General features: G+C 38.5%; 1 protein-coding gene across 1 annotated transcript; it reads right to left on the bottom strand.

Annotated features, from left to right (window-relative positions):
- Positions 1-885: 885 nt before the first annotated feature.
- Positions 886-10550, bottom strand: LOC140243738 (protein SSUH2 homolog). The gene is made up of 11 exons (XM_072323406.1): positions 10029-10550; positions 9371-9513; positions 8530-8659; positions 7917-7977; positions 6870-6994; positions 6196-6258; positions 4449-4570; positions 3584-3676; positions 2674-2776; positions 1928-2032; positions 886-1032 (listed from the first exon to the last, which is right to left on the bottom strand). The coding sequence occupies exons 1-11, from the start codon at positions 10548-10550 to the stop codon at positions 886-888; spliced, it is 1614 nt and encodes a 537-aa protein (XP_072179507.1).
- Positions 10551-16040: the final 5490 nt, after the last annotated feature.

Raw genomic sequence — 16040 nt, forward strand, 5'->3', positions numbered from 1 at the left:
TCTGTAGCTGTGTTTTCCTGTTGCTATGACGACCAATTAACATGGACTTTGTTTGTTTGCCACTTACTTTAGTTACCGGGGAGTGCGTCGACCCTCTCGTGACTTCGACTTCACATGAATATATGCTAATATACCTTTACAATGCTATTTCATAACGTCATCAGTATTGTTCATAATGTATGTTGTTACTATGTTATTAAGGTGCCTTGCGTCATCGCTCACTCTTATGCTAATGCAGTTACGAAACGTCTCATTGTCATGCTAATGTGATTACGTCCTTCACATTGATTGTGCTCACTCAAGCATGTGGGAGGATGGCGCTTCCTTATTCTCAGCTCTGGATGAGTTGTTTGTTTGTTTTTTCTTAAAGCTGACATTCCTTAGAGTTTCTTCTAATAAATGTCCATATTATAGTAATGTATAATAAAATCTGACTTTTACAAACCTTTCAAAAAAAGAATTCAAAGCCGGCCCCTCTTTTATGTTTTTTTTTTCCACATGCTTACAGCACGTTCCAATCATCGAACATACGACGACATCAACATCTGTGCTTTAACCTTTCTCCATTCATAACAAGTAGGGAAAATGGTGATATCAGATTATGCTCACCATTAACTCTAAGTCTTTAATACGAAGTATACAATTAGACTGGACCACGATTTTATCGACTTCCAATCTTGATATCTACACGCTGCAAGAGGAGAAATAATCTTTTCAAATGAAATGAATTGGATTTTTTTATTGCTGGTTTTTAACTAACTTAATTTTCCCCTTTTCTGTTTGTGTCTATACGCCGAAGTATAGACAGAGTAATTTGTACTGGCTTTTCTTTATTGTACCGTTTCTCTACTGACATTGTTTCGGGGGCCCATCAATATTGCCACCTCACAATATAGAGCACCCCCAGCAGCACTGCATGGGATACTCGGGTGCGTACACCTGCCGCTCGAACCCGTAGACGAAGAATACGAAGGACTTGTCGTTGTACTGACACTTGGCTTCCGCCACCGGAATGACGCGAACGTTATGCCGCTAGGTGACCGAAACGGAAGGGGAGGAAGAAGAACAAAAATTACATAACAGAGAGGAATAACGACATCACGTGTTCCATTCTAAAAGCATCAACAGAACAGAATCAATTTATAATGCGATGAATTCCATTGTCAGTAATATAAAAAAAAAAAACAAAGAGGAAAAGAAAAGAAACGAAAATCTTATTTTGCAATAAAAAAAGAAACTGAATAAAAATAAGCGGAATGACCAAGATTTTTAATAATTACATTAAGTCACAACTAAAAATATCACATGGATGGAAGAATTTACTTCAAATATTTAAAACAACAATAGCAAGAGAGCTTTAAGTTTACTGCCAACTCATCATGGTATATGCTGCAGTTATTATGGAGTTCCAAAATAATATGTTCAGTGAACCCGGCTTTATGGTTGCTGGACAATTTCATAAAGTTTGATGAGCTGAGAAATGATGAATTACACACATACTAGCGCACGCCGCTGGTCCAAGAATTCCATTGATTGAGAGCAGCGATCATTTTCAATCGCAGATTCAGAAATGGAAACTATAGTATAAAGACAAATGGTTCTTTGAACTAATTTTAACGGTCAAGCTCATTGTTAGTATAAGAAAAATCACTAGTGCTTTTGACAGTACACAAAAATGCACATTAACCCTGCTATGCTTATTATCACTTGTCACAACAGACTATAAAAGTGTGATGAAATAAGCATTCATCCCCATGGAAAATGATTCTAAGCAACGTCATCTAGCCCGAATTTCTGCACACACTATTGTTGCTAACAATGCTTGCACATGGTTCTAACCTAAGCTATAACAAAAGACTTTTGAACATCATCACTCAGTACTTTACTCATAGTTTGTGTACCGACACAGAACAATTAAGATACTCACCTGTCTGTGCAGCAGCTCGTTTCTGTAGGCTTGTTCATGACGTTTTACAATCTGGGCTGACGTGTCGTTAATTGCTCTGTCTGGAAAGTGGCTGATTGGCCAGACCTGTTATTCAAAATTTAAATTTCAATACTCTCAGAAACACCATTTATATAATATTATATAAACTGCCGTTATAACGAAGTCCTCGAGACCGGCAGTTTTCTAGCGTTAAACATGTATCGACATTCCGTTATAAACGGAGTGCACTGATTGGTATTACGTTCAGACGATCTAAGTTAATTGTCACTGACTGGACAGGGGTTAATAATGAGTTGATGCATTGCGTAATTGTAAAGATCATAGCTACAATAATAATAATTGTTATAGTATACGCACCGTGTGAACCGTGAGTGTGCTCACTTTAACAAATTTGGATTATCAGAGGCTTAGTTCTCTTAACACCGAGCGGTGAACACAATAAAATTGTTAGTGATGTATAAGGTGATTTCAGAATTCCATTTATAGGCCTTTCAATAGCATGTAAACTATGATTTCAGACCTGGTCTATGCTTGCTATTTTGGACGGCACCCTCAGTGTGTCATGTGGTATGTGTGTGACAGTGTGGGTGTGTGTGTGTGTGTGTGTGCGTGTGTGTGAATACTCTTAACGTTTTTCTGACTTTTATTTTATTTTTGTTTGTTTGTATTTTAAAGAGTCCCAGTTCCGCGGCTCCTTTGTGATACAGCAGCACTAGAGGACTTACTTTCGGATGTTCCTCTTGGAAGACTGTCTGACCGGACACATCTCGGATGAGTATGTCTGGAAGGTTCGTTCGCTCTACTATGCCTTCCTCCTGGTGGTTAACCCTGAAAAGAGAAATAATTGAGGGATGTTTAAGATTGGTCAATGGTCATCATTGCTTTTATTTCTTCGTGATTTCTTAGAACCTTTGATATGACAAACATAATTCTTATTGTATCAGTGTCAGTCAGTTCAGGTGAAAGTTAGTAGCCTAAATAGTTCAACACGTGACCCCGATAAAATGATATCAACAACGAAACTTGTGTGGTGATAAGTGTCTTTGTGACAGTAATCATCCTACTTAAACAAAAAAAAAAAAGAAGAAAGAAAGTAAAAACCTGATGCCCACAATGCATAAGATGATACGTCTACATGATATGGTATTTAATTTCGACAAAACTTTGAGCTGCACTGGGAACGTACGGTGAGAACTATTCAAGAAGGCCGATGTAGCCCATATATTGATGTAAGAATTGAATATCATTCTATACAGAAATGCATTTGGTAAAAAAAAAAAAAAAAAGAAGCACGGTAGGCATAAAAATGGCAGTCCCTCTTTTGACATTCAGCAGCGTGCGTCCATCTATGCAGATTTCTATCACAATGCTTATAATGTAGGCCAACCAGTGACCCGTGTAGAAATTGTTAGTGCCATGCAGTTCCGCAAGCTCAATACGTATACCATTCATTCCGATTGGATAAGCGTTTAGGGGTGTGAACGCTGTTCTAGTTCCTAATTGGCCAATATAGCGCTTTCCGGTTAGACGAGATTGGTGAAATTCCCACGGTCACTAGTCCGTATACAAAATATTCCTCAACGAACTACAAGAGTACATGCAGCGTACACGTTTCATATACGAAGTTATACACACCACTCAACAGTGAGCCTGATGTAGAATTTGAGTTGGGTGTTTCCGTCACAAACTCTGCAGGTAATACGGCCGTAACCGCTGCACCGAAAGCACCTGCATGACAAGAGAATGAAATACACGACAGTGATAACAGTAATAATGATAATAATTATATCAATCTATAAAGCGCAGGACTTAATTATGTACAATATTATGATTCTTCTGCGATGCAAGTTCTGATTTAAGATAATACAATGGTTTAAAAAAATCGTGTTTTGCGTCTGCAATTTAATGATGCCTGATAATTTCTATAATATAGATTTTTTTCACAAAGAAAATTTATTCATATAAACATTCAGGTACAAAATAAAATAATGTCACATGCAGGACATAAAGACAAATAATATAGAATTTTACTCGATTATGTTTTTGCCTCTCGTACGGTTCCTATGACTTACTTGGTTGTACCAGAATTCTATCACTTCAATAATTTTATTGACAATCGTTTGGGGGTTTTTTTTTTTGGTTTTTTTTTTTTGGTTTTTTTTTTTGTGTGGTGGTGGTGGCCGGTGGTTGGGGTAAATCTTATAATCAACAGGTACGCAAAGATAGCGACACTTCATAGTTTTCAGTCTATACGGTTAGTTCTTCATCTCCTTTTGTTGTCATCATTGACGACTGATATCTGATCGACTTCATCTGTCAGCGTCATCGGTGTTTTTTTTCGTGTTTTTTTTTTCGTTTTTTTTTTCACATTTTCAACATAATTAGCATCAAACTGGGCTGTGGTAGTCCATGGATCATGGCAAAGCCTCAAGTCGGGATATGAAAGATATTAGAAGAGAGTATTGCATCTATTGCTTTTGTTTCAAACGGATTTACGTACGTTTTTCGCCCGTCGCCGCCGCAAGAGTAGCAGGTTTCCCTGGTATAGTAGTGACTTTGCGTCGACGAGTTGTATCGCCGGACATTCCGCATTCCTCTACCGCTGCAACGCCGACAACGGATCTGTGACACAAAAGAAGAGACATTCTTTGTTTGTTTGTTTGTTTGTTTGTTTGTTTGTTTGTTTGTTTGTTTGTTCATTTCCATGTGAGAAGATGGCTGGAAAATCCATATTCAGCTACGCTATAAAGCTGGTCGTCCATGGGGTCCAGTTGGATGTGAGGTGGGACCACTTCACCGGCCGAGTTAAACACGTCCTACCTGCTCTTTGCGTTGAACGAATGAAGCGGGCTCTTATACGTGCATGAGTTGTGACTCTCTTCACGGGACCTGCATTTTATGTCCTATCCGAGGGACAGAGTGTTTTGCCTCTTGCTAGACGGGACAGTATGATTACACACAACATTGCTCAGTCCAGACTCGAGTTAGTTAGGATAGGCAGACGTACGCGCTAAGCTGCGCTACCGACTGAGCCAACTCAACGACATGTAGGGAGCAACGGTATGTGAACAGATTTTGATGATGAAAATACTATAGACAATTATTGTGTAAACAGCCTGACCATGACTATTTTTCTTGAGCTCATGCAGGTTTACACAATAACGATCTCCATTCACTTCCAATCAAATGATACAAAATACATGAATTCTCTTTGGTACTATGTATACTACATAAACATATAAGAGGATACTTCTTTTCAAGATAACTGAGATACCGATCATCCGTTATCACTATTCAATATAACAAATTAAATGAAAATACAGCAATGACCGAAGGAAAAATGGAAGTATAATCATTATATCTAAATAAAACATATCTCCAATCTCACCTCTCATACCATCTCCTATAAACCATACCTCTTTACTATACACTATCCGAACAAATAAATAAATGAATGAATAAATGAATAAAAAAAATTGAATAAATGAATGAATTAATTAATTGATAAACATAAACCAACTCCGTCTATACATAATTACCCATCCTTTCCTTCCCTACTTTCTCACGCATTTCTCATTACTATTTTCACACAAGGATATCTGTGTTCGAGTGTTCTGATATAACTTGCATGCACCAAATTTCACTGGCTACCATTATTATAGTTTCGCGTTCCATTTGCATTTTTTCCCCGTTATGTACCCCTTGGTTTCTTTGCAGACTGGCGTTCTGTCTCTCTAGCGCGAGCAGTGGATGAACAGTGGACGAACAGTGGATGGTCACTGGATGTCGTTCCGGTATGAAAGGTTTCCGCGCGAAGACTGGACGTCGAGCGGAACCGGAAATCCTAGCACGTGGTCATAGCGCGCGCGCTTTGCATCACTTAGGCCTACATACGTTAAAAAATACACAAACAAACAAACAAACGCGTATATACACTTCACTGTAAAGTATGCAAGCATGCAATATGTATGCAAGTACTGACGATTGAATCAGTGATGACAATATCAATAATCTGTAATGATAAATAACTAAAAAGTGTGATAGATATTGTTGAATTAAAGAAAAGATATGAAGAGGAATATCAAATATAATATGAAATCCAGCCCCCCCACCCCCGTACACACAACAACATTCGCCACGTTAATCGCACTAATGCACCCATGACCGTTTAACAAAAACAAACAAATAAACAAACAAACAAACAAACAAAACCCCCAAAAAATCAATTGTCAGTATAATTTACTCACCCGCCCTCTACCGTAGCATCGTGGGCAGCGTACGTATCCACAAGCTCGACAGTTATGACAGGGCTGTGGAGGAGAAGCGTGATATTCACATCTTTAATATCTTAGTCTTTAGTCTTTAATATGTTAGCTCTTTAATATCTTAGTCAGGACGAATCCCATGCAGGTAGTAATTGATTGTTTGATTGATTTCATTTTTGCATTTCTTCTTCATACATAAGTATAACCCAAAGTCAAGAACTGAAGAAAGTTATTAAGTAAAGTTTGAATCTGACCGTGAAAACAGTAAAGCCTAAATGACTATCTGAAATGCACTTATATTCAATGATTTTTCTTTTATGATTAAAAAAAAAAAAAACATTAAATTCATTCAAGACTTCCTTACCGAATATGTTGGTGTTATTATTGTTCTGGCGATGCTAGGATCAACAACTCGATGAGTAAATTATGTATAAGTCTGTTTCATGTTTGAAGCGCCTTGGTTTTGTTTAGTGCCTAACAACAATATTTGACAAGAAAAATGAGAATGAGCTGCGTTTAAAGTTACAAACAAGATAATAAATCGAGACTTTATACTAACATTACGCAATTCAGCATGTTTTGGTTCAAATGACCCTGGGTGTTAAGTTTTATTTTCAGTTAGGTCACATGTACTTGCTTCTGCGTTCACCACTTACCTTCACCGACGCTGTGTGGGGTACTTCAAGTCGGTGAACGTTGTTCTGAAAGAGAGCGGGTATGTTCACGGGTATGGACCAAGGAAGAGGGGCGGGGCCGTTATACGGGCCGTCGATTGGCTGGCCTGCATGCAAGTGGGAATGAATGAAAGATTGTATAGAGGCCACTATGCAAACGCGAATACTTGGGGCCTAACTGTATAAGGGGATGGTATGGGTTTGGTTGAAATGGGAATTTCTTATATGAAGTGTTAAAAGGCATAGCAGTTCTAAGAGGAATTACAAGTTGTTTTTTTAACGAAAATCGGTATTGACATGGCTGATATCCAAAAACAAACTCAATGAAAGTGATTCTAAAAGGTGGGACCCACCTTCCAACATTACGACCCTTTTTTTACTTTGTACTAGAATATCTTAGCCATCTCAAGAGCGATTTTACAATATACACTTTTAATTCCTCCTGTGTGCATGTTCTTTAATATTTAATATAAGCGATTTTGATTATCTCGCAAAAAATGAAAATCTGAACCCCATCTCAACCGAAACTATACCATCCCTTAAACATCACCCAAATTTTGCCGTTCAAATTCAAGCACGCATGCTCTCTACTGTTGCAGGATGAAGAGAGAGTAAACGAGAGAGAGAGAGAAGGAGAGGACTTATACGTAGATGATTTGTCTGTTGCAATCAAAAGACTTCAAATGCCTACAGTTGTAGAAAAGAACATCAGGTAGATATATGTTATTTTTTTTAATGTATAGATAATGATTTCAAATCAATCCTGAGAATGACAGGTATATACAGACATTCTGTTTTCAAAAAGATTCAGATACAAAAAAGAAAATAAACTAAATATTCAACATAGGTAGAAAGAAAACAGACAGACAGACAGACTAAGATAGACAGACAGAAAAGAAAGGAATAAAGTAAAAAAAAAAAATAAAATAAAAGGTGGGTAGACAGACATGGATGATGAAATTATACAGAGAGTTGCAGAGAATATCATGAAGAATGGTGAAGAGGGATCAAAGAGGAATGTGTGCTTACCGACGTATGGTTCATGGACCCATTTGGTGGATCGCTTTTCAGTAAATGTCTCCAAAGTATACTGCAGAATAACAATCGAAATAAACATAGAATATATAAGCAAAAATCTTCGTGATTGAACGATCGTCTAGTGAAAATGCACAACCCGTAAATGACGGATGATAAATCTGATCACTTTGTTCGGTTATGAATTATTTGAATCTTCCCAATGCAATGTCCAATCCCGTTTGTTTCCATCGATAAATAGAAAGAGCGCATGAAGGTAGGCCTATCAATACATTTTTCAACCACAAGTAAAATACACCTGTACCCATTTCACTTTACTCATGAAATTTTCACGAATGTTCACTTTTGCTCAAACTCCGCTCAGAGGATCTGGGAGACTATGATTTCAACATTCGAATATTTCACGCGTATTGTGGAATGACGCCGACACAAAATGGTCACTCTGAAATTTGAAGGCTAGACATGCCTTCCTTCAAACGAAGTGCTCGTTGTCCTGGATTTCAAAATTTTTGGTTTAAAAGTTACCATGGCAACGACTTTGACACTAGGGACTCAATAAATCGTTCAATTTGGGCTGCTGTCTTCCGGTTTTACTATATCTGCTTACATGGAAGGCCGTGGAGTGTTCGATCGTGGTGATGTTGAGTTCCTCGGCAGCCTTCTTGCCCCAGCAGCACTGCTCGGCGACAAACGAGAGCAGCGACTCGCGGGCCTCGGCGTCCGTGATTCTCGGTAGTCTGATGAAAACGAACAGTGTAATACACGTATTTTTTCCCCAAAATAAATTAATATGAATATGGTAGCTATCATTATAAACATCAGTAACAACAATAATGGTTATGATAAGATGATGATAATAATAACAATAATAATAGCTATAATGATAATAATAATAATAATAATAATAACAACAATAATAATATAATTATAATATTGTTATTATCATTATTACTATTATCATTATTATTATCATTATTATTATTGCCATAGTAATTTTAATTTTTATTGTTATTATCACCATCATCATCATTCTAAACGATTATCATTATTACAAACAAATCCTTCCGAGTTTGTATGCTTATGATCTTAAGAATGTTAGCAAAATTGTGAGAATACCTGACGCGTCAGCTCAGATTGCTTATCAAAATAATGTGCAATATGTACGTCTATATTCATGAACATGAATATAAATGAAAATAAGTCATATTTAGATACAGATTAATCGGTTTTTATTGGCGTCGTTAAAGAAAAATTGGTCAATCATTTGCGATGAAAACTTAATCGTGAAGAAAATGATAGCAATCTATTAATCAAAAACAATCAATTTAAACGAACAATAAAAAAAAGATTTTGAACATACATTTTGAAGGGAACAAATACAAATTGTGTTATTGGAGTTGAGAATCGCACGCAAAAGACACGTCACGTCGTAACGCGTCGGTTCTTACTCATCGCCAAGTTCGGGAACAGGGGGCCTGGTGGCTTCCTCGTACGTCGGCGGTGGTGGTGGGAGAAAGTCCAGTCCCATGTCATAACCTTCCACTTTATCCATTGTGTCAAGGGCAAGTTCCTTCTTCTGAGGTTCCGCTTCCTGACACACAAACAAAGTACGAAGAAGGAAATTGATAATAATTAGTTTTTAAGATTTAAACTATATAGCTGAATAATGCCATCAAAATACTATATCATGTTTCCCACGTATATAAGAGTTTCTCTCTTGTGTTTCTGGTACATTCAACTTTGCTGCTGTTTACAAAGTATACCTTCCTTGAGTATCATCTTTTTTAATGATAAGAAGGATAATTTCAATATACTGCAATAAAATGTTAGGAACAATTTTGCTTATTGCTATTTCATTGTTTCATTGCCATTTGCATCGCCTTCATCACAATTTCCATCAGCTGTTCCATGGACATGGTTAGACACTAATATACATGCTAATGGTCGTTATCGCCGATTAGGGGGTTTCAATTATTACGATTAGCAATTGCTGTTTTGACAGGCGTCAGTATTATGATCATCATCACTGCTATCACGAATACAAGTAGTAATAAAAGAGTATACTGCGTTGGTTTGAGTCTATACAATAGGTCATCTGATTTATACCTCATCGTCGGAATCCCCTGAAACGTCTGTATCTGGAATGTCGTCCCCGTCGTATTTGGTCGGTGCAGGCTTTGACGGCGGTGGAGCCGAGCCCTGGTCGGCACCCCCGGGTAGTGATGCGTTACCAGTTTGTACAGGGTTCGGTTGCGTTGGTTGCTGGGGTGGAGGTGCTTGTTGCTGAGGTGGAGGTGCTTGCCCCTGCTGTGGAGGAGGGTACCCCTGCTGGGGTGGTGCGTAGCCTTGTTGAGGCGGTTGGTACCCTTGTTGGGGTGGTGCATAGCCTTGTTGGGGCGGTGGGTATCCTTGCTGAGGTGGTGCGTAGCCTTGCTGAGGTTGTTGGTACCCTTGCTGGGGTGGTGCATAGCCTTGTTGGGGCGGTGGGTACCCTTGCTGCGGCGGTGGGTACCCTTGCTGAGGCGGTGGGTACCCTTGCTGCGGCGGTGGGTAGCCTTGCTGTGGCGGGGCGTAGCCTTGTTGGGGAGGAGGGTAACCTGCCGGAGGTGGAGCGTGCATTTGTGCCATTTGGGACAGTTTTGACAGGCGTTATTCTGAAAGAAAGATTATTGATGCAGAGGAATGAAAGTGTGCTATGGTGAAATTGTATCGATACTTAATTGCCCCCCCCCCCCTGCAATATTAATGTATATATAATTGTAAGATTGTAACATTTGATCTACATTTTAACAAACATGTCGGGATGAAAAAGAACCAGAAGGATTCAAACGCGTCACCTCACTCGTCATCTACTGCTTTCTGGGGCAGCGACACTTCTTCCACGCTATCCCTGGTTAACCTTGGAACAAAGAGCCAGGCTCTGAATTCCAAAATTGTTATCCTGAATATTCGTTTTAATATTCGGGTTAATGAATGGAAGAAAGACGTTATTAATGTAGCGGGGTGAAGATGTGACATGGCTTTTCTCCTTTTCCAAAGGTGTTTTTTTTTTTCAAATCAGAAAATCAAGATGAAAACACGAATCATTTTCAATGTAATGGTCAGAGACTCGAAGTGAAATGCAAAAGATGAAAAAGTATTTATTGATTTTTCTGTTTTAAGCAGATTAAAATTTCCCTTGGAATAGCCCTACATTTTATTTTCAATGAAACTGCAGATGCTGAAATTTGTGTGGTCTTCTTCGCTACACTGTGCACCCCCTTCCACACGGTGACTTCACAAGATTTAGTATAGAAGTAAACTAAGTATGCCTAGTAAGCATGGTAATTACTATGATCATAATAATGGCAGCACTAAGGAAATCGTTTCCTCTCCCTCCTACCACGCCTTTAAAACTTACCTGAAGGTAAATAAAGAAACAGAGTATAGGATTAAAAAAAAAAAGGTAAACTAGCTAGTCATTTCCGCAAATAGAGATTTGAGTAGGAGAGCTACGGCATCTACATCTACAAGGTTCTGAAGCGTTTCTTGTGAACGCTTATGGTTGTCTTTTGTGATGAGAACGTATACATGTATGAAAGTATCACGCCGCCCATTTTATCTTCTTTTTTTCTTTGCTTTCTTTCTCTAATGAATATTTTTAATTCATTGTAATTCTATGTTGATGTTATATATATTTGTTTTCTTGAATGTTGTCACATAATTACTTCACCATATAAAAAACACCAAAAATAAATTCGAATTGTCACTGTTATGCAGACCCCAAAAAGTTTTTTTTTTTTTCCCCTAGGAGCTTGATTTATCGTTGGATTTCACTTCACAACTGTCCATAGTATGATAGATAAGGTATCATATCGAATTGAAAGAAAAAATTGGACAGAAATGATGAATGCATGGTTGAGTGGTAAGCAAATCGCAGCAAATCGCGTTTGGCACAAGTGCATATCCAGTAACGCTGTATACACCATCAGCATACTGTTTAAAATATGTAATATCCGATAGTGATATGTACATTTTGTAGGTCTCTGTCAAGGCGTTTATAAAAGAGCATAGACAGCCAAAAATAATATATTATGTTGACAGGCAAGTTGTACTTTTAACCCTATTCGCGTTACAAACATTGAAGATTTACGATCCTTATTACTCTGATCCTATATAGCGGTCTCTCCGCAGGCTTCAATAATTATTATCTATATACAATAAAATAACGATTATGCTGTTGACAAGACAAACAGAGTTTGAACCAACTCTATATAATCTTCAACTATCACACAACAACAAAATATAAGAATTGAGTAAATTTGACTGAATCAGATCTGTTGTACAAATAAAATGTCCCACCGGGAGTACCACGTACCCGACTTAAGTGAAGTAAGTCAAGTCGTGAAGATAAAAGGGTCTTTGAAAGTTGATAAGAAAACTACGCGTATTAAAAGAGCAAGACGGGTGCTGTCATGGCAATCACGCACGCTGCCGCGATCTCCGTGTACGTAGTCTCGAGATTTCAAGGCCTGAAGTGAACGATTAGGCGCACTCGCACCTATAAGAGTTTTGTAAGGCAATCATATTAGATCCACAGGCCTGGATTCACACTGAAAATGGCAACAGTATAAAGTCACTCTCTTACTTTGCAAAATGATGAAACTATCCCCTGTGAACATTGTTATCATGGGGATGTAACCGCTTTCCAAAGCTATACTAGGCAGAGTCTGAGTGCGCGGTGCTGTGCGGTGTCCATCAAAGCACTAGTTCACGAATGAAAGTACACTATGAAAGTCCATATATATCATAAGTACACAATATAATGCAAAGAGCATTCACATGATGGCTAGTTCCGTCTGAATATAGCCGTATCTTAGAAAAACTTACCAGAACGGAAGGATCGAATAAGCGGAATCGAAAGCTAATGAGAAGTTTTCACTGAGACGAATGGAAACGCTTCGTAGTGTCACATCCCGGGACAGCCTTAAAAGCAAACTGGAGTACAAAGGGATCCATTGCCTTGATTGCCTATCGTTGACTAGTAACCGCATAACAAACCTCGCTAGAATTTTGCACACGGCACGCTCAACTACCGGCTGCGTCGTGTTTGCGATAATTCGCTAAATAATAGTGGGGAAGCGACGAGGAAGATAATAGGGAGCTCTGATGGGGATCACATTCACCCATGGTTAACTTGGGAACGCCCAGACACATACGAGCTAGGCTATACATAGTATGTTTTCGACTAAGTACTCTCTGGCCCGAATTCACGAAGGTGGTACGAATGAAACCATTAAACCATGGACAAAAACCATGGAGCGCAAAGTGTCGCATGGAATATTTCGTTACGAAATTGGTCATTTCGTCGACAAAATGACCGTTTCGTTAACGAAATTATCATTTCGTGGACGAAATGTTCATTTAGTTACACAATGTTGTCATTTCGTTACAAAATAATCATTTCATCGACGAAATGACTGATTTCGAAACGAAATATTCCATGCGACACTTTTGCGCTCCATGGTTTTTGTCCATGGTTTAAACCATGGTTTCATTTGTACCACCTTCGTGAATTCGGGCCAAAAATTGAGTTCCTGAATGAACCACTTTGCACATGATACTAAAAAATCATTATGGTCTCTACCTTTGTATCTATATTAAATACAATCATTTAATGACATTTTCGCAGTAGGCCTACAAGTCATTGGCCAGGGAAAGTTTATAAGGGTGAGCGGGGACATGAAGGGGTCAAGGCCAATGGTACTGATCCGTACCCGCCCCCCCCCCTTTTTTTTTTTTTCTTGGGAATTCATGGGTGTTACATTATGTGTGTGTGTGTGTGTGTGTGTGTGTGTGTGATACACTGTACTGTACTTGTTACATTAATGGAAGAGAAGAAGTAGAAAAAATAAATGGATACAACATGAGGGTAAGGGCCAGTATAGGCACGTGAACCCGCACAGTCATGTTGCCCCAAAGAAACTGAAACATTATTACTCGACCCCTGACCCCGCCTTTTGACCAAATGGCCAATATCAGCCCCCCCCAAAAAAAAAAGATATTCACTATAATAGCATTCAATTCTACAAAACAGTACCCCAGATTATCTTCAAAACATGAAAACAAACAACCATTGACTCCGTAAGGAATAGTATGCAATAATACATTCATACACATCCAATTAAACTATTCGTAGGTTAAGCAAAAAAAAAAAAAAGATATTTTATATTCATATCTTAAACATTATAAAGCAGATACCAATGGATTTCCACCCGACCCACAACACTTGACGTTTAACCTCAAAACCAATATCATCATCATTTTTTTTTTTAAGTATTGAAGCACATGTATAAAAATAAACAATTACTGAAAACCTGTTTTTTCACCTTTTTTTAAACAAACAAAAAAATAAAAAATGGGGTCGCGTGTGCCCCTCCTTTAATTTAATTTTGGAAAGGTACCTCTGAATCCGCCCCTTTAGATGACACAATATGAAAAAAAAAAACAGTCATTCATCACCTCTAGGAGAAGATTGTGATTAGGGAAGTTAAGGTGTTGGTAGACATGTCGACATTGAAATCACCTAGTACCAGCAAAAATTCATCATAACCATACACATTCAGGAAGTCTAGCTGACTCTGTAGATGATTCTAGAATCGAGGGTGATGAGCTTTTATGGAGGTCTATTCAGCACCCCTATTAAAGGAAACCTCCGGATGATTTTCAGATTTTTACATTTGAACAACTATAAATTATTTATGCTGAGGACAGAGTTTCAGAATTTGTGATAATTGGGATGAAGAATAAGAATATTTTCAAAATTTAGAACAAATTGCACTGAACAAGGATGATGACATGGCAGAGTCACCATAAGAATGCATGAGTTGGGGCTCAAGGAAGCAGAACAAAAGAAGAAGGCATGCATAGATTATACACAGGTGAACTCGCAAGCAAGCGGTATTGTAATGGAATTACACTGCTACATTTCTGAAATATGTGAACCTCCTATGTCATCATCCTTGTTCAGTTTTAAGGTTTTTCAAAGTATTGTTTCTCTGCTCAAAAACCACAATAAATTCCACAAATCTACACATGGAGTTGTCGATTTATGTACTACATAATGTGAAATTATGAAAATCGTCTGGAATGTCCCTTTAACTAAAAAGAGTTAGTTGGCGCTAAACGATGCCCATACAATTTCAGTGTTGTTATCATTGTAGGGTCAATACAGGTATTTTGAGCTCTCTAGCCACTCAACAGAAACAGACAGGGCAGCACACATGTTGCTTCGATGGATCGAGTCTCCTGACCAACTCACTTGAAGACAGTTTAATGGTCAGATAATTTGGCATAGGTTTGCATGCATAAATATTCATACACCCAATCATCACACGATAACAATAAAACATGCAAATGTGGAAACAATTATGAAACTAAATATTCATAGTATGTAAATGAATGTGTGAGCTCGGGTGAGTTGAGCATGTTTCCAGCATTCAAAAGAGACCAATCCGTGAGGAGTGAAAAGGCGGGAAACTGTCACGTGATGTGTACAGTGTAAGCAGGGTGCATGCGCGGATGTGCGTGTGTGGATGTGAATATGGGCTGATTCTGATGCGTCGGTGTATAGAGAGTTGGTACATATCATGGCAGATGGGAGGATATAACCGGCTGTAAAATGTTCAAAATAAATCCCTACATCATTATGGGGTACAGGAAGAGGGTTAATTAATCTCTGGTGAATTGCAATTAGGACGCCACCACCTCGCTGACCTAGCCGACTACGGCGTAAAATCAAGTACGAACCTAGTCATCTGAGATTACACGGGCAGAGTCCATAGCATCATTACCCGACTGTGTAGGTCTAGATGTGTTGATAAACACCTCCAGTTCAGGAATTTTGTTTCGCAAACTCCTCACATTAAGAAGGCAACATGACATACCTCTGGCACGATGGCTCGGATGTGCGCTATTTTGCTGTCCATCAGGACCAGGGTTGATTTCCATGCACATCCCCAGATAAAAGTAAAGGAGACGGAACACACAGATGCTTGAATTCAGACAGGAATGATGCCCTAATGGTCCTGACAGAACGAAGCTGGAAGGCGGCACTGGAGTTTGTGTAATATACTGTAT

This window comes from Diadema setosum, chromosome 2 (assembly GCF_964275005.1).
Source record: "Diadema setosum chromosome 2, eeDiaSeto1, whole genome shotgun sequence".
Classification (NCBI taxonomy): Eukaryota; Metazoa; Echinodermata; class Echinoidea; order Diadematoida; family Diadematidae; genus Diadema; species Diadema setosum.